General features: G+C 34.1%; 1 protein-coding gene across 1 annotated transcript; it reads right to left on the bottom strand.

Annotated features, from left to right (window-relative positions):
- Nucleotides 1-2,031: 2,031 nt before the first annotated feature.
- LOC133558755 (homeobox protein Nkx-2.5-like) lies at nucleotides 2,032-20,705 on the bottom strand. Its single transcript, XM_061909914.1, has 2 exons — nucleotides 20,187-20,705; nucleotides 2,032-3,118 (listed from the first exon to the last, which is right to left on the bottom strand). Exons 1-2 carry the CDS (start codon nucleotides 20,539-20,541, stop codon nucleotides 2,472-2,474), a joined length of 1,002 nt encoding a protein of 333 aa, XP_061765898.1. The 5' UTR covers nucleotides 20,542-20,705; the 3' UTR covers nucleotides 2,032-2,471.
- Nucleotides 20,706-22,366: the final 1,661 nt, after the last annotated feature.

Genomic DNA, 22,366 nt, shown 5'->3' with positions numbered 1-22,366 from the left:
CATGCGATTATTAGCCAATGACTGATTATCAGTTTATTCATGTGCATTATTGTCCTCAATAAATACATTAAAAATAAAAATAAAAAAGTTGTATGAATAAACTCTTAGCTGTAGGTTGGATTCAAGTGTGTAAAAATGTTAATATGGACACTCACACATACCACATTTTATAACAAAATGTGTACATTTCTGCAGTTTTGTATGCATTATCATTTATTTTTTTTAGATCGCCATGAATACAATCCATCATGTCACCCGTGCATGCTGTGAAAAACATTATTATCTAAAAAAAAATAATAATAATGAAATAAAATAAATGCTTTATCCTGCAGAAACGGCATTAATTGTGTCAGTGGCGTGTATTTCCAATTAACTGACGTATAGTTAATTGTTCACTGTGTGCTTATTTATGACACTCAAAGACAAATAAACAGCAGTTTATTTTTTTTTTTTTGCACCATTTCAAATGTGCGTTACCAAATAATTGTATGTAACACAACATTTTGTGTGAGCGTTGTATTATCAGGATCAAATATAGCTATTTGTGTCAACATTTCCTATTTTTCTAATTTGTAACTTTCTTTCCTCACATTTTTACTGTATTTTTTTTTTTTAATTAATCCTGACAATATTCTGCGGGCCAACAAAACTTGAGGTGGGGGGCCATTTCTGGCCCCTGGGCCGCACTTTGGACACCCCTTTAGGGAGTCAAGCACTGTAAGGCTATATAGATGCATCCCAGTCATTAAAAAGCGGAAAACATATTACACAAGTCGAAATAGATTAATCTGCGATGAGGTGGCGACTTTTCCAGGGTGTACTCCGCCTTCCGCTCGATTGTAGCTGAGATAGGCGCCAGCGCCCGCTGCGACCCCAAAAGGGAATAAGCGGTAGAAAATGGATGGATGGCTGGAAATAGATTAATTAAATATGATAATATTAGTGGGTAAATACTTTAGAAAAAGTTACCTAAGTTTGAAAACAATTATAAAGATTTTGAATATGAATACAAAGAGGACACATAATTTTAACTAGACTTGTATTTTTTTATTTTGTTTAGTGTTCTTAACATGATACTGTTATTGTCCTTCTTGTTTTTCTATGTTGGGACTATTTTTTGATGTAAATTGTAGAGTATTTCACAGCATTTAACAGTACATTTTTTCAAAATAAAATACATTAATGAAAATGTACTGTAACCTCACAACAAATTAATATAAAAAACAATAACTTTATATGTGATTCCATTTAACTTCACAGGAACTATTTTTTTCTTTTTCACGAAAAAGGGACATTTTTGTCATGAAAAAGGGACGTTTTTGTGGTTGGTGCACTAATTGTAAGTGTATATTGTGTTTTTATGTTGATTTAATTAAAAAAAATGTATATATATATATATATATATATATATATATATATATATGTATATATATATTTTTTTTTTTCTTTTAAATAAAAATGAATAAAAAATTATTCTGTGGCCCGGTACCAATCGGGCCACGGCCCGGTGGTTGGGGACCACTGATATAGATGCATCCCAGTCATGAAAAAAGTTCATCCATCCATCCATCCATTTTCTACCGCTTATTCCCTTTCGGGGTCGCGGGGGTCATGAAAAAGAAGAAAACATATTACACAAGTCGAAATAGGAAATTAAAAATAATAATACTAGTGGGTAAATACTTTACAAAAAGTTACCGAAGTTTTAAAACAATTATTGCGATTTTGAATATGAATACAAAGCGGAAACATAATTTTAACAAGAGTCGTATTTTTTTATTTAAATTATTTTGTGTTCTTAACATTATACTGTTATTTTCCTTCCTGTTTCTTCTATTTTGGGACTATTTTTTGTCGAGTATTTCACAGCATTTAACAGTATATTTTTTCTAAAGTAAAATACATTAATAAAAATGTACTGTAACCTCACAACAAATTAATATTAAAAAAAATATATAACTTTATATGTCATTGCATTTAACTTCACAGCAAAATAAATATGACTGTGAAAGTCATGTGATTATTAGCCAGTGACTGATTATCAGTTTATTCATGTGCATTATTGTCCTCAATAAATACAATAAAAAAACAAAAAAAAAGTGTATGAATAAACTCTTAGCTGTGGGTTGGATTCAAGTGTGTAAAAATTTTAATATGGACACTCACACATACCTTATTTTATAACAAAATGTGTACATTTCTGCAGTTTTGTATGCATTATCATTTTTTTAGATATAATAAAATCGCCATGAATACAATCCATCATGTCACGTGTGCATGCTGTGAAAAACATTATTATCTAAAAAAAAAAAAAAAAAAAAAAAAGCTTTATCCTGCAGATTCGGCATTAATTGCGTATTTCCAATTAACTGACGTATAGTTAATTGTTCACTGTGTGCTTATTTATGACACTCAAAGACAAATAAACAGCAGTTTAGTTTTTTTTGTTGTTGCACCATTTCAAATGTGCGTTACCAGGCTCTGATGCCCTGCAGAGTCCCCTGGCATGGAGGCCCCACAGTCCCTTGCGCGGGTTGGCCCTGCGCCTGCGCCCCCAGGGGCCCCAAAGTCATGCTCATGAAGGCGTTGGCGGCGGTGCTGGGGGGCTGCAGGGCGGGCAGACTAGTGCAGTAAGTGTTGCTGTAGGCGGAGTTGCTGTAGGTGTAGGCCGGGTAGCCGCTGTAGCTGTACGGGCTCGCTGCGACCGAGTAAGAGGCGTTATATGTCGGGGATCCTGTCAAACAGGGCCGCCCGTCGCGCACCAGCACCGGTACGTGCACCCGCCTCGGCGGCGGCGGCGGCGGCGGGGCAGGAGGGTGAGGATGATGGTGGTGGTGGTGGTGATGATGGCCGACCATTTCCAGGGACTTGTCCTGCCGCTGCCGCTTGCATTTGTACCTGCGGTTCTGGAACCAGATCTTCACCTGCGTGGGCGTGAGCTTGAGCGAGCCGGCCAGGTGTTCTCTCTCCGGGGCGGACAGGTAGCGCTGCCGCTTGAAGCGACGCTCCAGCTCGAACACCTGCGTCTGGGAGAAGAGGACCCGGGGCTTCCGGCGGGTCCTCTGCTGCTTGCTGGCCGGCTTCTCGGCCTCCTCGCCCCGCAGCGACGCGCACACCTCTGCGCGGCGAGCACCGGTGGGAAGAGTAAGCACATGGCAACAATACATTAACTTTTAATTATAATTAAAATGATAATTAATTATATATATATATATAATTATATATGTAGAATATATTTATATTATTCATATATATAATATATGTTATTTATTATTATTTATTATTATTATTGTCTATTGTGAGCGAACTGTGGTGCTGAATTTTCCTAAGGGATCAATAAAGTACTTTCTATTCTATTCTAAATGTCTATTAAAAAAAAATCAGCATTTCACAATTACAAACTCACTTTGAAAAATAGTCCAATAAAAAACCCAAACAACTTATTTATCATTTATGTTTGTATGAAATTGGCCCCTAGTGTGTGAATGTGAGTGTGAATGTTGTCTGTCTATCTGTGTCCAGGGTGTACCCCGCCTTCCGCCAGATTGTAGCTGAGATAGGCGCCAGCGGCCCCCCACCCCCCCTCCGCCACCCCAAAAGGGAATAAGCGGTAGGAAAATGGATGGATGGATATTTTTCCCAAAAAATAACACCAGCCAAAATATGTAACAAAAAGAGGAAAAACAAAACACAGAAGACAAAGCAAATAAAAAAAAAAAAAAACAAAGCACACATATATATATATATTATTTATTTGCAGAGGAATGATAAAAAAAAAAAAGATTGACATTTTCATAAAATAATTCCAAATGTGTACAAAATATTAATTTTCCGAGCTGACCAATATTTATCGTTGATTTAACTTTATAACCCATCAAAAATAAATCTAATATTACTGTAGCACTCTATTATCATTTTAACTTTTTTTTTGTATACTGATTACCGTATTTCCTTGAATTAATTTAAAACCTCTTCTCATTCCTGCACTTACCAACGGCATGCGGTAAAAGTAAGCATGCGATAATTATTTTAAAACCTCTTCTCACTCCGGCACTTACCAAAGGCATGGAGTAAAAAATTGAGTGTGATGTAAGCTTGGACCTTAAATCCTACTGAATAGCTCTTAATGTTCTTCCCGTTATGTGATTTCAAATTACCGGTGTTGAAAATAATGACAGGGGAAGTGTCACAAGTTTGACCAGGAGGTAATACTAAGCATGCGCTAATTATTTTGCGAAACGAGTTTGCCCCCACAGTAATTTAAGGCAGGCGCATACTATATACTCTGCGGCAATTCAAGGAAATACGATATTTTCCAAAATAACACCAGCCAAAAAATACAACAAACAGAGGAAAAACAAAACACACAAGACAAAGCAAATAAAAAGCCAAATAAAACACAGCACACAAATATATATTATTTATTTGCGGAGGAATAAAAAAGAAAAAAAGATTGACATTTTCATAAAATAATTCCAAATGTGTACAAAATATTAATTTTCCGAGCTGACCAATATTTATCGTTGATTTAACTTTATAGCCCATCAAAAATAAATCTAATATTACTGTAGCACTCTATTATAATTTTTAAATTTTTTTTGTACATTGATTACCGTATTTCCTTAAATTGCCGCCGGGGCGCTAATTAATTTAAAACCTCTTCTCATTCCTGTGCTTACCAAAGGCATGCGGTAAAAGTAAGCATGCGCTAATTATTTTAAAACCTCTTCTCATTCCTGCGCTTACCCAAGGCATGCGGTAAAAATAAGCACGCGCTAATTATTCTAAAACCTCTTCTCACTCCGGCACTTACCAAAGGCATGCGGTAAAAGTAAGCACGCGCTAATTATTTTAAAACCTCTTCTCACTCCGGCACTTACCAAAGGCATGCGGTAAAAGTAAGCACGCGCTAATTATTTTAAAACCTCTTCCCACTCCTGCGCTTACCAAAGGCATGCGGTAAAAGTAAGCATGCACTAATTATTTTAAAACCTCTTCTCACTCCTGCGCTTACCAAAGGCATGCGGTAAAAGTAAGCATGCGCTAATTATTCTAAAACCTCTTCTCATTCCTGCGCTTACCAAAGGCATGCGGTAAAAGTAAGCATGCGCTAATTATTCTAAAACCTCTTCCCACTCCTGCGCTTACCAAAGGCATGCGGTAAAAGTAAGCATGCGCTAATTATTTTAAAACCTCTTCTCACTCCGGCGCTTACCAAAGGCATGCGGTAAAAGTAAGCATGCGCTAATTATTTTAAAACCTCTTCTCACTCCGGCACTTACCAAAGGTATGCAGTAAAAATTTGAGTGTGATGTAAGCTTGGACCTTAAATCCTACTGAAAGTTTGACCAGGCGGTAATACTAAGCATGCGCTAATTATTTTGCGAAGCGAGTTTGACCAGGCAGTAATTCAAGGCAGGCGCATACTATATACTCTGTGGCAATTCAAGGAAATACGGTATTGTCCAAAAAATAACATGACTAGCCAAAATATATAACAAACAGAGGAAAAACAAAACACACAAGACAAAGCAAATAAAAAAACAAACAAAACAAAGCACACATAAATATTATTTATTTGCAGAGGAATAAAAAAACGAAAAAAGATTGACATATTTTCATAAAATAATTCCAAATGTATACAAAATATAAATTTTCCGAGCTGACCAATATTTTATTGTTGATTTAATTATGTAGCCCATCAAAAATCCATCCATCCGTCCATTTTTCTACCGCTTATTCCCTTTGGGGTCGTGGGGGGACCCTGGTGACTATCTCAGCTACAATCGGGCGGAAGGCGGCGTACACCCTGGACAAGTCGCCACCTCATCGCAGTCCATCAAGAATACATCTAATATTTCTGTAGCACTCCGTTATAATTTTTTGGATCATTTTATATATCCATCCATTTTCAACCGTTTATTCCCATTGGGGTCGCGGGGGGCGCTGGCGCCTATCTCAGCTACAATCGGGCGGAAGGCGGTGTACACCCTGGACAAGTCGCCACCTCATCGCAGGGCCAACACAGATAGACAGACAACATTCACACACTAGGGACAATTTTAGTGTTGCCAATCAATCTATCCCCAGGTGCATGTCTTTGGAAGTGGGAGGAAAACCACACAGTCACGGGGAGAACATGCAAACTCCACACAGAAAGATCCCGAGCCTGGGATTGAACCCAGGACTACTCAGGACCTTCGTATTGTGAGGCAGACGCACAAACCCCTCTTCCACCGTGAAGTGTATACAAAATATACATTTTCCGAGCTGACCAATATTTATTGTTGATTTAATTTTGATTTAATTTTGGAGCCCCTCATTTCTGTAGCACTCCATTATCATTAAAAAAAAAAATATATATATATATATATTGATTAATTCTGTTGTCCTATTTATTATGGTATTTGCAGTGTTGTTGCACCATTCTATTTGAGTGCGACTGAACTTACTGGACTATTTATTTGCCAATATGTAATATACTGTATAATAAATAAATAGCTTATACTTGCATATATAGCAATTTTCTACCTTCAAGGTATTCAAAGCGTTCTGACACTATTTCCACATTCACCCATTCACAGACACTGATGGAGGGAGCTGCCATGCAAGGCCCTAACCACGACCCAACCAGGAGCAAGGGTGAAGTGTCCTGCTCAAGGACGCAACGGACGTGACTAGGTTGGTCGAAGCTGGGGATCGAACCAGGAACCCTAGGGTTGCTGGCACGGCCACTCTCCCAACCACGCCACGTCAAATAAGAATAAAGTGTAATCAGGTTACTGTCTTGAAATATGTGGAATTATTTTATTATTATAGCTTGCTTCGTAAAATGATGTTATTATGACACGATAAAATAAAAATAAAAATGACAATAAAAACGTAAGCATTGATACAACGTTGATTATACACACATGTCCTTTAAAAGTGACTTTGAAACAACGTTGAAAAATAGTTGTATTTCTAAATTGAGACAACGTTGTAGGTCGGGAAATGACCACATTTTAAAGGTCAAATCAACGTCAAAACCCAACATTGATTAAACGTGGTCAAAAAGCGTGTTGTTTCAACGTTAGGTTTGAGTTGCCTAATTCAATAAGTTCTCAACATTGTTTTAATGTCTTGTACCTGCTGGGAAATAAATATGGGAAAATTAGTAATATGCTTTGTCACTTATAACAAACACAAAGTCGAGACTAAATATATTTCCTTTTTTTTTTTTATTGCACTCTTTTAAAATATAAAAAAATATATAAAAATGGCCCACATGTGATTTGGTGGAAAAAGTTTGGACACCTCTTCTTTAACAATTCAAATTATTGTGCGTATTTGCCACACAAAAAAAAATCAAACCATAACCGTTTGACCATATTTTGTCAGTTATTTGCCTTTCATGTTAGGCTGAATTTCTCCTTGAGATGAACCTTAGTTTCAACCTTTTTGAAACCAAGAGCTACTTCTTGGGTACTGATTAATGCCAAGGGCTACCAGTTTGATACACACTTAAATAAATTGCCGGAAATAGCCAATTTGCTCAATTTACCTTTAATAAATAAATCTATATATATATATAAAATGGGTATTTCCGTCGTAGATTTTGTTTCCTCTTACAGAAGGTTTTTCGTAGAGAATAAATAATGGAAAAAAACACTTAATTGAACAGTTTAAAAGAGGAGAAAACAGGAAAAAAAGAAAATTTAATTTTGAAACATAGTTTATCTTCAATTTGGACTCTTTAAAATTCAAAATTCAACTGACAAAAAAAAAGAGAAAAACGACCTAATTTGAATGTTTTTGAAAAAATTTAAATAATAATTTATGGAACATCATTAGTCATTTTTCCTGATTAAGATTAATTTTAAAAAATTTGATGACATGTTTTAAATAGGTTAAAATCCAATCTGAATTTTGTTAGAATATATAACAAATTGGACCAAGCTATATTTCTAACAAAGACAAATCATTATTTCTTCAAGATTTTCCAAAACAAAAATTTTAAAATAAATTCAAAAGACTTTGAAATAAGATTTAAATCTGATTCTCAAGATTTTTTTTAGATTTGCCAGAATAATTTTTTTGAATTTTAATCATAAGTTTGAAGAAATATTTCACAAATATTCTTCGTCAAAAAAACAGAAGCTAAAATGACGAATTAAATCAAAATGTATTTATTATTCTTTACAATAAATAAAAAAATACTTGAACATTGATTTAAATTGTCAGAAAAGAGGACGAAGGAATTTAAAAGGTAAAAAGGTATATGTGTTTAAAAATCCTAAAATTATTTTTAAGGTCGTATTTTTCCTCTAAAATTGTCTTTCTGAAAGTTTTAAGAAGCAAAGTAAAAAAAAAAAGAATGTATTTAAACAAGTGAAAACCAAGTCTTTAAAATATTTTCTTGGATTTTCAAATTCTATTTGAGTTTTGTCTCTCTTAGAATTAAAAATGTCGAGCAAAGCGAGACCAGCTTGCTAGTAAATAAATAACATTTAAAAAAATAGAGGCAGCTCACTGGTAAGTGCTGCTATTTGAGCTATTTTTAGAACAGGCCAGCGGGCGACTCATCTGGTCCTTGCGGGCTACCTGGTGTAACTGACATACATTTTGGGGATTACTTTTAAGCAGGGTGGTCAAAAATGATGAGTTAACTCATGTGATTGATCACAAAATATTGCATTAATCATGCATTTATGCAGATTAAATACACAATCTGGCAAATATCACTTCAACCCCGATTAAAAACTGTACAGCATTCTGACAATAGAATTGCATCTGTGTCCAAATGTCAGGGTATTTTTAAACATTGATTTAAACCAGGGGTGTCAAAGCCGAGGCACACGGGCCAGATCTGGACCGTGAATGAATGATCCATGGCCCCCAGGGTTATATTTGATTCGTATTAGAACCGGCCCGCAGGCCACAGCCGCCTGCTGCTGTTTTGCACGCACCAATACTCCATCAGTGTCGGCTCTAGGAATTTTCAAAACGGGTTGCCAGGGACCCCATTAAGTCATAACAAATGGGGTCCCACAGTGAATATTTGGGGTCCCACTTTTTCGTTACCGTTTTGAAAAATAAATGTATGCATTATCCAGTTATATCTTACATTTTATATTGTGTTTAGGAAAAAGGTCGTCATAAACGTTACTTAATTCATAAAAAAAATTACAAAAGGAAAAACTAATTTTTATGCATATGTAAATGTATTTAGTTATAAACATTCAATCACTTTTTTCTTTCCATCATGCATATAAACTTTACTGCTGCCGGTATTTTTTTCTACATTTTTATTGTAATATTTTTAAAATATGTTTGTTCTATTTTTGACCAAGCAAACAATCTGAAGTTGCCTTTATTTTTTTTTATTTTAATGCCATTGTTGTAATATTCCGGCCCTCGTCTGCACAGATTTGTCCTCCATGCGGCCCCTGAACTAAAAATGAGTTTGACACCCCTGCTTTAAAAGATGCATGCAACTAATAACCCCAACTTGATGTTCATCCTGTCATTTTATTGTGTCATTTTATGTGTCATTTTATGTGTCATTTTATGTGTAATTTTATGTGTAATTTTATGTGTAATTTCGCCTCTTGGGAAGGATTCCCTTGGAAAAGAGGTTTGTTATATCAATGGGATTATTTTCCTGGTTAAATGAAGGTTATATATAAAATAATCCAAAAATCAACAATGTGAATATTATACAATAAAAACTGCTGGGTTATTTTGCTAATCCAATTTATGAATTGCAAGTGTTGGGTTAAATTCTGTAGTTATTTATTTGAAGAGCAATCAATTTTTGGGGGTTATAAGGGTACGATTTTAACTCAATTTGAGGGTTTTCAAAATGATGAACCATTTTTGGGTTGTTTTTCAAAGGGTAACACATTTATGGGTAAAAGGCCTTTGTTTTTTTACCATAAAAAAATTACTTTTTTCTTGAAGGGAATTTTATTAAAGATTAATCTCATTAACATTATTTCCAATCACACATTTTATGTACATGAAAATATTTCAGCATGCCGTACAGAACTACTTGACCATACACAGCAATTCTTGTTAAAAAAAAAAAAAATGTCACTCATATCTTGCTTTTGAGGATATTTTAATGGAATAAAAATAATTTTGATCAGTAGTTGGTAAGGAGTTAGACAAACCAGCAGTATAATTGATCTTTTTTAACCAACTATTGGGTCAAGGAGCGCTAAATTGCGCAACTCAGCTTTTGTGTTAAATAAATTCAACCCAATAGTTGGGTTATGAATCAACCAACATTGAGTTAGCATAAAAACTCAATATTTGTGTTGAATAATTTAACCTAATTGTTTGGTTAGGAATAACCAGAAATTAAGTTATCAAAACTGAACTTTTTGGTCAAATAGTTAAACGCAAAAATTGGGTGGAAAAAATTGACCCAAAATGTTGGGTTAAAATAACTCAAATAAGGGGTTTGTCCTTTTCTGAACCAGCAGTTGGGGTAAAATTGGGTTAATTTTTAACCCAACGTTTTTGAGGGTTTGGAATAACCCAACAATGTAGTGAGCATAACTCAGCTTTTGTCTTAAATAAATTCAACCCAATAGTTGGGTTATGAATCAACCAACATTGAGTTAGCATAAAAACTCAATATTTGCGTTGAATAATTCAACCTAATTGTTTGGTTAGGAATAACCCAAAATTAAGTTATCAAAACTAAACTTTTTGGTCAAATAGTTAAATGCAAAAGTTGGGTGGAAAAAATTGACCCAAAATGCTGGGTTAAAATAATTCAAATAAGGGGTTCGTCCTTTTCTGAACCAGCAGTTGGGTTAAAATTGGGTTAATTTTTAACCCAACATTTTTGGGGGTTTGGAATAACCCAACAATGTAGTGAGCATAACTCAGCTTTTGTGTTAAATAAATTTAACCCAATAGTTGGGTTATGAATCAACCAACATTGAGTTAGAATAACTTAATATTTGTTTTAAGTAATTCAACCTAATTTTTTGGTTGGGAGTAACCCAAAATTAAGTTATCAAAACTCAACTTTTTGGTCAAATAGTTAAACGCAAAAGTTGGGTGGAAAAAATTGACCCAAAATGTTGGGTTGAAATAATTCAAATAAGGGGTTCGTCATTTTCTGAACCAGCAGTTGGGTTAAAATAGGGTTAATTTTTAACCCAACATTTTTGAGGGTTTGGAATAACCCAACAATGTAGTGAGCATAACTCAGCTTTTGTGTTAAATAAATTCAACCCAATAGTTGGGTTATAAATCAACCGATATTGAGTCAGAATAACTTAATATTTGTGTCAAATAATTCAACCTAATTTTTTTGGTTGGGAGTAACCCAAAATTAAGTTATCAAAACTCAACTTTTTGGTCAAATAGTTAAACGCAAAAGTTGGGTGGAAAAAATTGACCCAAAATGTTGGGTTGAAATAATTCAAATAAGGGGTTCGTCTTTTTCTGAACCAGCAGTTGGGTTAAAATTGGGTTAATTTTTAACCCAATATTTTTGAGGGTTTGGAATAACCCAACAATGTAGTGAGCATAACTCAGCATTTGTGTTAAATAAATTCAACCCAATAGTTGGGTTATGAATCAACCAACATTGAGTTAGCATAAAAACTCAATATTTGCGTTGAATAATTCAACCTAATTGTTTGGTTAGGAATAACCCAAAATTAAGTTATCAAAACTCAACTTTTTGGTCAAATAGTTAAACGCAAAAGTTGGGTGGAAAAAAATGACCCAAAATGTTGGGTTAAAATAATTCAAATAAGGGGTTCGTCCTTTTCTGAACCAGCAGTTGGGTTAAAATTGGGTTATTTTTTAACCCAACGTTTTTGAGTGTGTTTTTGTCCAATTATGAGAAATTAACAATAAAAACACTGTAAAATTGGGTGTTTTTGTTTTTTAATTACTTTAAATAGATAAACAGTTTTTGCCATAAAATATACAGATTTTTATTTTATTTTTACACACACTAAAAAAATACTGGGTTATGATAACCCGTTTTATGAGTTGCGAGTGTTGAATTAAATGTTGGAGTTATTTTTATGAATAGCAATCAATTTTTGGGGGTTTATAAGAGTATTATTTTACTGGATTTCTGGGTTTTCAAAAACTATTAATCATTTTTGGGTTGTTTTTCGATGATTAACGCATTTTTGGGCGAAAGGCGTTTTTTTTTTTATATATTAAAAGGGACTTTTCTTGAAGGGAATTTTATTATGGATTAATCACATTAACATTATTTACAATCACGCAACATTGAGTTAGCGTAACTCAATTTTTGGATTAAATAATTCAGCCCAATAGTTTGGTTGGGAATAACCCAACATTAATTTATCATAACTCAACTTTCTGGTTAAATAATTCAACGCAAAAGTTGGGTTGGAAAAAATGTACCCAAAATCTTGAGTTAAAACCCCTCAAATAAGGGCTTCGTCCTTTTCTGACCCAGTAGTTGGGTTAAAATTGGATAATTTTTTTAATCCAACATCTTTTAGTGTCCAGGACTCCCTTTGGAAAATAGTTGTGTTTTTTTTAATATCCATGGGATTCTTTTTCTGGTTAAATAAAGGTTGTATATAACATATTCCATCCATCCATCCATTTTCTACCACTTGTACAAAAATAAAAAATGTGGTATTATCAAATATTTAAAATTTTGCAGTCAAGTTGTTACCGTACTGATTTTAATGTGAGTGTTAAAGGTGTCTTGGTCCTCTTGGAGGTCTGCGGCGTTGGGTTGCGCAATTTAGCCCTCCTTGACCCAATAGTTGGGTTAAGAATAAACCGACATTGTAGTGAGCATAACTTAACTTTTGGGTTAAATAATTCAACCCAATAGTTTGGTTGGGAATAACCCAACATTAAGTCATCGTAACTCAACTTTTTGGTAAAATAACTCAACGCAAAAGTTGGTTGAAAAAAAATCAACCCAAAATGTTGCGTTAAAATAACTCAAATAAGGGGTTCGACCTTTTCTGAACCAGCATTTTTTAGAGTGCAATTTAAATGTATATTAATGTGTTGTGATAATACTATGATTACACTATTTTACTGTGAAGAAACAGTTAATTGTTGTGCAAGGATATCAGATTTTTTTTTTTTTTTTTTTAACTGCCATTTGTTTTAATATTAAATGCACTTAAATCTGGAAAAATACTTTTAAATGCTGTGAAATCCTGGAATTTTTTAACCCCAACATTTTTATATTGTGCAGGACTCCCCTTGAAACAGAGGGTTTTAATTTGATTATGTTCTATGGTATGATTTTATTGTAATGATTTTATTACATGTATCCCTGTAAATTAGGTAGCCAGGGACTCCAGATGGAAATGAGCTATAATCTTGTACAGAACATATGTTTTTGAGCTTCATGTTTCTGTGCATTGTCCCTTCAAATAAAGACTAAACTAAACTAATATCAAAGGGATTTTTTTTTCCTACAAAGGTTGCATATAAAATAATCCAAAAATCAACAATGTGATTTGAATGACAGTACTTTTATCGCTAAATAAATTATATCCTGACGATATTTGACCTCATTAGTTTAAGTGTGCTTTTAATGTTAAAACAGCATGATGCACTTCTGCACAAGGCGTGGCATGATCAAATATGTAACATTTTCCGTTAATTTATTACCGTACTCATTTTAATTTGAGTGGAACTTAAAGGTGTCTTGGTCCTCTTGGAGGTCTGCGGCGTTGGGTTGCGCAATTTAGCCCTCCTTGACCCAATAGTTGGGTTCGGAATAACCCAACAATGTAGTGAGCATAACTCAACTTTTGGGTTAAATAATTCAACCCAATAGTTTGGTTGGGAATGAGCCAACATTAAGTTACCGTAATTCAAATTTTTGGTGAAATAATTCCATGCAAAAGTCAGGTGGAAAAAATTAACCCAATATGTTGGGTTAAAATAACTCAAATAAGGGGTTTGTCCTTTTCTGAACAAGCAGTTGGGTTAAAATGGGGTTATTTTTTAACCAAGCATTTTTTTTGTGTGCAGTTTAAATTTTTTGTAATTTGTTGTGATATTGAAAAATATTGTTAAATGCTGTGAAAGATTTTTTCACAGCGTGTTCAAGAGTCTGCAACGCATGCAGTTGCCTCAATAAACAAATTACTTGACAGTCATTTTTGGGCGGAAGGCTTTTTTTTTTATTATTAAAAAGTGACTTTTTTCTTGAATTTTATTAAGGATTAATCTCATTAACATTATTTAAAATCACCCAACATTGAGTCAGCACAACTCAGCTTTTGGGTTAAAAAATTCAAGTTTGGTCGGGAATAACCCGACATTAAGTTACCGTAACTCAACTTTTTGGTGAAATAATTCAACACAAAAGTTGGGTTGAAAAAAAATCTAACCAAAATGTTGAGTTAAAATAACTTAAATGAGGGTTTGAAATTTGGTGTGCAGTTTAAATTTATATTAATTTGTTGTGACATCACTATGATAACATTATTATACGGTGACATAACAGTTAATTGCTGTGAAATATAAGGATATCTTTTTTTTTTTTTTTTTTTTTTTACAGCCATTTGTTTTAATATTGCATGCAAGTAAATCTGGAAAAATACTGTTAAATGCTGTGAAATCCTGAATTTTTTTTTTTTTTTTTTACAGCGTGTTCAATAGTCTGCAACGCATGCAGTTGCCTCAATAAACAAATTACTTGGGTGGAAGGCTTTTTTTTTTTTTAATTAAAAAGTGTCTTTTTTCTCGAATTTTATTAAAGATTAATATCATTAACATTATTTCCAATCACCCAAAACTGAGTTAGCACCACTCAACTTTTGGGTTGAATAATTCAACCCAGTAGTTTCGTTGGGAATAACCCAACATTAAGTTACCGTAACTCAACTTTTTGGTGAAATAATTCAACACAAAAGTTGGGTTGAAAAAAAATCAAACCAAAATATTGAGTTAAAATAACTCAAATGAGGGTTTGAAGTTTGGTCATAATTGGGTTATTTTTTAACCCAACATTTTTTAGTATGCAGTTTAAATTTATATTAATTTGTTGTGATATCACTATGATAACATTATTATACGGTGACATAACAGTTAATTGCTGTGAAATATTAGGATATCAGTTATTTTTTTTTTTTTTTTACTGCCATTTGTTTTAATATTGCATGCAAGTAAATCTGGAAAAATACTGTTAAATGTTGTGAAATCCTGGAATTTTTTAACCCAACATTTTTTATATTGGGCAAGAGGTTTTTAATTTTATTATGTGATGATTTTATTGCATGTATCCCTTTAATTTAGGTAGCCAGGGACTGCAGGTGGAAATGAGCTATAATCTTGTACAGAACACATCAGTTTTTGAGCTTCATGTTTCCGTGCATTGTCCTTTCAAAAATAGAGTAAACTAAACTAATATCAATGGGATTTTTTTCCTATAAAGGTTGCATATAAAATAATCCAAAAATCAACAAAGTTGGGTTGAAAAAAAATCAAACCAAAATGTCGAGTTAAAATAACTCAAATGAGGGTTTGAAATTTGGTGTGCAGTTTAAATCTATATTAATTTGTTGTGATATCACTATGATAACATTATTATACGGTGACATAACAGTTGATTGCTGTGAAATATAAGGATATCATTTTTTTTTTTTTTTTTTTTTACAGCCATTTGTTTTAATATTGCATGCAAGTAAATCTGGAAAAATACTGTTAAATGCTGTGAAATCCTGAATTTTTTTTTTTTTTTTTACAGCGTGTTCAATAGTCTGCTACGCATGCAGTTGCCTCAATAAACAAATTACTCGGGTGGAAGGCTTTTTTTTTTTTTAATTAAAAGTGCCTTTTTTCTCGAATTTTATTAAAGATTAATATCATTAACATTATTTCCAATCACCCAAAACTGAGTTAGCACCACTCAACTTTTGGGTTGAATAATTCAACCCAATAGTTTAGTTGGGAATAACCCAACATTAAGTTACCGTAACTCAACTTTTTGGTGAAATAATTCAACCCAAAATCAACCCAAAATTTCGAGTTAAAATAACTCAAATGAGGGTTTGAAATTGGGTCCTAATTGGGTTATTTTTCAACCCAAAATTTTTTAGTGTGCAGTTTAAATTTATATTAATTTGTTGTGATATCACTATGATGACATTATTATACGGTGATACAACAGTTAATTGCTGTGAAATATTAGGATATCGGTTATTTTTTTTTTTTTTTACTGCCATTTGTTTTAATATTGCATGCAAGTATATCTGGAAAAATACTGTTAAATGTTGTGAAATCCTGGAATTTTTTAACCCAACATTTATTTTAGTGTGCAGGACTCCCCTTGAAAAAGAGGTTTTTAATTTGATTATGTGATGATTTTATTGTAATGTTTTTATTGCATGTATCCCTTTTAATTTAGGTAGCCAGGGACTGCAGATGGAAATGAGCTATAATCTTGTACAGAACACATCTGTTTTTGAGCTTCATGTTTCCGTGCATTGTCCTTTCAAAAATAGAGTAAACTAAACTAATATCAATGGGATTATTTTCCTATAAAGGTTGCATACAAAATAATCCAAAAATCAACAAAGTTGGGTTGAAAAAAAATCAACCCAAAATGTTGAGTTGAAATAACTCAAATGAGGGTTTGAAATTTGGTGTGCAGTTTAAATTTACATTAATTTGTTGTGATATCACTATGATAACATTATTATACGGTGACATAACAGTTAATTGCTGTGAAATATAAGGATATCATTTTTATTTATTTTTTTTACTGCCTTTTTTAAAAATATTGCATGCAAGTAAATCTGCGATGAGGTGGCGACTGGTCCAGGGTGTACCCTGCCTTCCGCCCGATTGTATAGCTGAGATAGGCGCCAGCGACCCCATAAAAGGGAATAAGCGGTAGAAAATGGATGGCAAGTAAATCTGGAAAAATACTGTTAAATGCTGTGAAATCCTGGAAATTTTTTAACCCAACATTTTTATAGTGTGCAGGACTCCCCTTGAAAAAGAGGGTTTTAATTTGATTATGTCATATGGTATTATTTTATCGTAATGATTTTATTGCATGTATCCCTTTTAATTTAGGTAGCCAGGGACTGCAGATGGAAATGAGCTGTAATCTTGTACAGAACACATCTGTTTTTGAGCTTCCCCAAAAGGGAATAAGCGGTAGAAAATGGATGGATGGATGGGTTTCTGTGCATTGTCCCTTCAAATAAAGACTAAACTAAACTAATATCAATTGGATTTTTTTCCCCTATAAAGGTTGCATATAAAATAATCCAAAAATCAACAAAGTGATTATTATAATATGATTTTTTTTTTTAAATGACAGTACTTTTAAGGCTAAATATAACATCATGCAAATGTGTTTTTATATCCTGATGATATTTGACCTCGATTTTAATGTTAAAACACAATGTTGCACTTCTGCACAATTGCCGCATGATCAAATATTTACTTTTGAAAAATGATGTAGCTTTTTATGTAAATTTTTTAACCCAACATTTTTATAGTGTGCAGGACTCCCCTTGAAAAAGAGGGTTTTAATTTGATTATGTCATATGGTATCATTTTAATTGTAATGATTTTATTGCATGTATCCCTTTTAATTTAGGTAGCCAGGGACTGCAGGTGGAAATGAGCTATAATCTTGTACAGAACACATCCGTTTTTGAGCTTCCCCAAAAGGGAATAAGCGGTAGAAAATGGATGGATGGATGGGTTTCTGTGCATTGTCCCTTCAAATAAAGACTAAACTAAACTAATATCAATGGGATTTTTTTCCCCTATAAAGGCTGCATATAAAATAATCCAAAAATCAACAATGTGATTATTATAATATGATTTTTTTTTTTAAATGACAGTACTTTTAAGGCTAAATATAACATCATGCAAATGTGTTTCTATATCCTGATGATATTTGACCTCGATTTTAATGTTAAAACACAATGTTGCACTTCTGCACAATTGCCGCATGATCAAATATTTACTTTTGAAAAATGATGTAGCTTTTTATGTACATTTTTTAACCCAACATTTTTATAGTGTGCAGGACTCCCCTTGAAAAAGAGGGTTTTAATTTGATTATGTCATATGGTATCATTTTATCGTAATGATTTTATTGCATGTATCCCTTTTAATTTAGGTAGCCAGGGACTGCAGGTGGAAATGAGCTATAATCTTGTACAGAACACATCTGTTTTTGAGCTTCATGTTTCTGTGCATTGTCCTTTCAAAAATAGAGTAAACTAAACTAATATCAATGGGATTTTTTTCCCTATAATGGTTGCATATAAAATAATCCAAAAATCAACAAAATTGGGTTGAAAAAAAATCAACCCAAAATGTTGAGTTAAAATAACTCAAATGAGGGTTTGAAATTTGGTGTGCAGTTTAGATTTACATTAATTTGTTGTGATATCACTATGATAACATTATTATACGGTGATATAACAGTTAATTGCTGTGAAATATTAGGATATCAGTTTTTTTTTTTTTTTTTTTTTTACTGCCATTTATTTTAATATTGCATGCAAGTAAATCTGGAAAAATACTGTTAAATGCTGTGAAATCCTGGAATTTTTTAACCCAACATTTATTTGAGTGTGCAGGACTCCCCTTGAAAAAGAGGTTTTTAATTTGATTATGTGATGATTTTATTTTAATGTTTTTATTGCATGTATCCCTTTTAATTTAGGTAGCCAGGGACTGCAGGTGGAAATGAGCTATAATCTTGTACAGAACACATCTGTTTTTGAGCTTCCCCAAAAGGGAATAAGCGGTAGAAAATGGATGGATGGATGGGTTTCTGTGCATTGTCCCTTCAAATAAAGACTAAACTAAACTAATATCAATGGGATTTTTTTCCCCTATAAAGGTTGCATATAAAATAATCCAAAAATCAACAATGTGATTATTATAATATGATTTTTTTTTTTTAATGACAGTACTTTTAAGGCTAAATATAACATCATGCAAATGTGTTTTTATATCCTGATGATATTTGACCTCGATTTTAATGTTAAAACACAATGTTGCACTTCTGCACAATTGCCGCATGATCAAATATTTACTTTTGAAAAATGATGTAGCTTTTTATGTAAATTTTTTAACCCAACATTTTTATAGTGTGCAGGACTCCCCTTGAAAAAGAGGGTTTTAATTTGATTATGTCATATGGTATCATTTTATCGTAATGATTTTATTGCATGTATCCCTTTTAATTTAGGTAGCCAGGGACTGCAGGTGGAAATGAGCTATAATCTTGTACAGAACATATGTTTTTGAGCTTCCCCAAAAGGGAATACGCGGTAGAAAATGGATGGATGGATGGGTTTCTGTGCATTGTCCCTTCAAATAAAGACTAAACTAAACTAATATCAATGGGATTTTTTTCCCCTATAAAGGCTGCATATAAAATAATCCAAAAATCAACAATGTGATTATTATAATATGATTTTTTTTTTTTTAAATGACAGTACTTTTAAGGCTAAATATAACATCATGCAAATGTGTTTTTATATCCTGATGATATTTGACCTCGGTTTTAATGTTAAAACACAATGTTGCACTTCTGCACAATTGCCGCATGATCAAATATTTACTTTTGAAAAATGATGTAGCTTTTTATGTACATTTTTTAACCCAACATTTTTATAGTGTGCAGGACTCCCCTTGAAAAAGAGGGTTTTAATTTGATTATGTCAGATGGTATCATTTTATCGTAATGATTTTATTGCATGTATCCCTTTTAATTTAGGTAGCCAGGGACTGCAGGTGGAAATGAGCTATAATCTTGTACAGAACATATCTGTTTTTGAGCTTCCCCAAAAGGGAATAAGCGGTAGGAAAATGGATGGATGGATGGGTTTCTGTGCATTGTCCCTTCAAATAAAGACTAAACTAAACTAATATCAATGGGATTTTTTTCCCCTATAAAGGCTGCATATAAAATAATCCAAAAATCAACAAAGTGATTATTATAGTATGATTTTTTTTTTTTAATGACAGTACTTTTAAGGCTAAATATAACATCATGCAAATGTGTTTTTATATCCTGATGATATTTGACCTCGATTTTAATGTTAAAACACAATGTTGCACTTCTGCACAATTGCCGCATGATCAAATATTTAGTTTTGAAAAACGATGTATTTTATCAACACATTTTTGGGTGAGTTTTGCCAAAAGTTGTTACTGCACTGATTTGCACTTACTGGCGTCCTGGTCCTCCTGGAGGTCCGCGGCGTGCATCTGCCCCGGGTGCCCGGCGGCAAACATCTCCGGCGGCAGCCCGGACTCGCCCAGCCGGTCGGGTGCCGCCAGCGCGCCGAAGTAAGACATCCGCTCGTCGCTCTCCGACAAGCCCGAGCTGATCGGACTGGGACTGTCTCTCCCGGCCAGCATGCAGGAGGGCGGCGAGTCTCTCCCGCCGGAGCCGGACTGCGCGGGCAGAGCCTGCAGGCAGGAGATGAAGTGCAGCTCCTGGGACTGACGCTGCAACTCCAACTTCAGGATGTCCTTGACTGAAAAAGGCGTGGTGGAGGACGTTAAAGCCGGGCTCGGGAGCATGATGGTGAGTATCCAGGGGACAACTTGTAGGAATTGTTTTTTTTTTATTTTGTTTTCATGCAGACCGAGGAAAGAGCGGAGCAGGAGACATGTCCCCCCTGCAGGCTGCACGTGTGTGTGTGTGTGTGTTTGTGTATGTGTGTGTGTGTGTGTGTGTGTGTGTGTGTGTGACCGAGGCTGAGGAGGGGGTCGATCCTGTTTGGTTGGTTTAAATTGAGTTCGAGAAAGATGCTGTCATCTCCAAGCTCCTCCCCTAAGCCCCCCTCTCTCTCTCTCTCTATCTCTATCTCTGCAGCTTTTATAGCAGTGGTCCCCAACCTTTTTGTATCCGCGGACCGGTCAACACTTAATAATTTGTCCTGCGGCCCGGGTGGGCGGGTGTCTTTTTTTTTTTTTTTTCTTTTTTTTTCCTTTGTCATGAAAAAGGGACGTTTTTGTCATGAAAAGGGGAAGTGTTTGTGGTTGGTGCACTAATTGTAAGTGTAAATTGTGTTTTTTATTTTGATTTAATAAATAAATATATATATATATATATATTTTTTTTTTAAATAAAAATTAATAAAAAATTATTCTGCAGCCCGGTACCAATCGGGCCACGGCCCAGTACCGGGCCGCGGCCCGGTGGTTGGGGACCACTGTTTTATAGGACAATTCCAACCTCATTTAACACTTACAGTGGGGCAAAACAAGTATTTAGTCAGCCACCGATTGTGCAAGTTCTCCCACTTAAAATGATGACAGAGGTCTGTAATTTTCATCATAGGTACACTTCAACTGTGAGAGACAGAATGTGAAAAAAAAATCCAGGAATTTTAAAGATTTTATTTGTAAAAAATGGTGGAAAATAAGTATTTGGTCAACCATTCAAAGCTCTCACTAATGGAAGGAGGTTTTGGCTGAAAATCTCACGATACATGGCCCCATTCATTCTTTCCTTAACACGGATCAATTGTCCTGTGCCCTTAGCAGAAAAACAGCCCCAAAGCATGATGTTTCCACCCCCATGCTTCACAGTAGGTATGGTGTTCTTGGGATGCAACTCAGTACTCTTCGAGTTGAGTTTATACAAAAAAATTCTATTTTGGTTTCATCTGACCACATGACATTTTCCCAATCCTCTGCTGTATCATCCATGTATCCATTTTGGTATAAACTCAACTCGTCGTGTTTGGAAGAAGAAGAATACTGAGTTGCATCCCAAGAACACCACACCTACTGTGAAGCATGGGGGTGGAAACATCATGCTTTCGGGCTGTTTTTCTGCCAAGGGGACAGGACGATTGATCCATGTTAAGGAAAGAATGAATGGGGCCATGTATCGTGAGATTTTGAGCCAAAACCTCCTTCCATCAGTGAGAGCTTTGAATGGTTGACCAAATACTTATTTTCCACCATAATTTACAAATAAATTCTTTAAAATTCCTACAATGTGAATTCCTGGATTGTTTTTTTCACATTCTGTCTCTCACAGTTGAAGTGTACCTATGATGAAAATTACAGACCTCTGTCATCATTTTAAGTGGGAGAACTTGCACAATCGGTGGCTGACTAAATACTTTTTTGCCCCACTGTACAAACCCCGTTTCCATATCAGTTGGGAAATTGTGTTAAATGTAAATATAAACGGAATACAATGATTTGCAAATCCTTTTCAACCCATATTCAGTTGAATTCACTACAAAGACAACATATTTGATGTTCAAACTCATAAACTTTATTTTTTTTTTGCAAATAATAATTAACTTAGAATTTCATGGCTGCAACAAGTGACAAAGTAGTTGGGAAAGGGCATGTTCACCACTGTGTTAAAACATCTTTTCTTTTA

The sequence above is a fragment of the Nerophis ophidion genome, linkage group LG09 (assembly GCF_033978795.1).
Source record: "Nerophis ophidion isolate RoL-2023_Sa linkage group LG09, RoL_Noph_v1.0, whole genome shotgun sequence".
NCBI classification, from domain to species: Eukaryota; Metazoa; Chordata; class Actinopteri; order Syngnathiformes; family Syngnathidae; genus Nerophis; species Nerophis ophidion.
The sequence above is the reverse complement of the archived record's forward strand: the minus strand, read 5'-3'. Positions and strand labels throughout refer to the sequence as shown.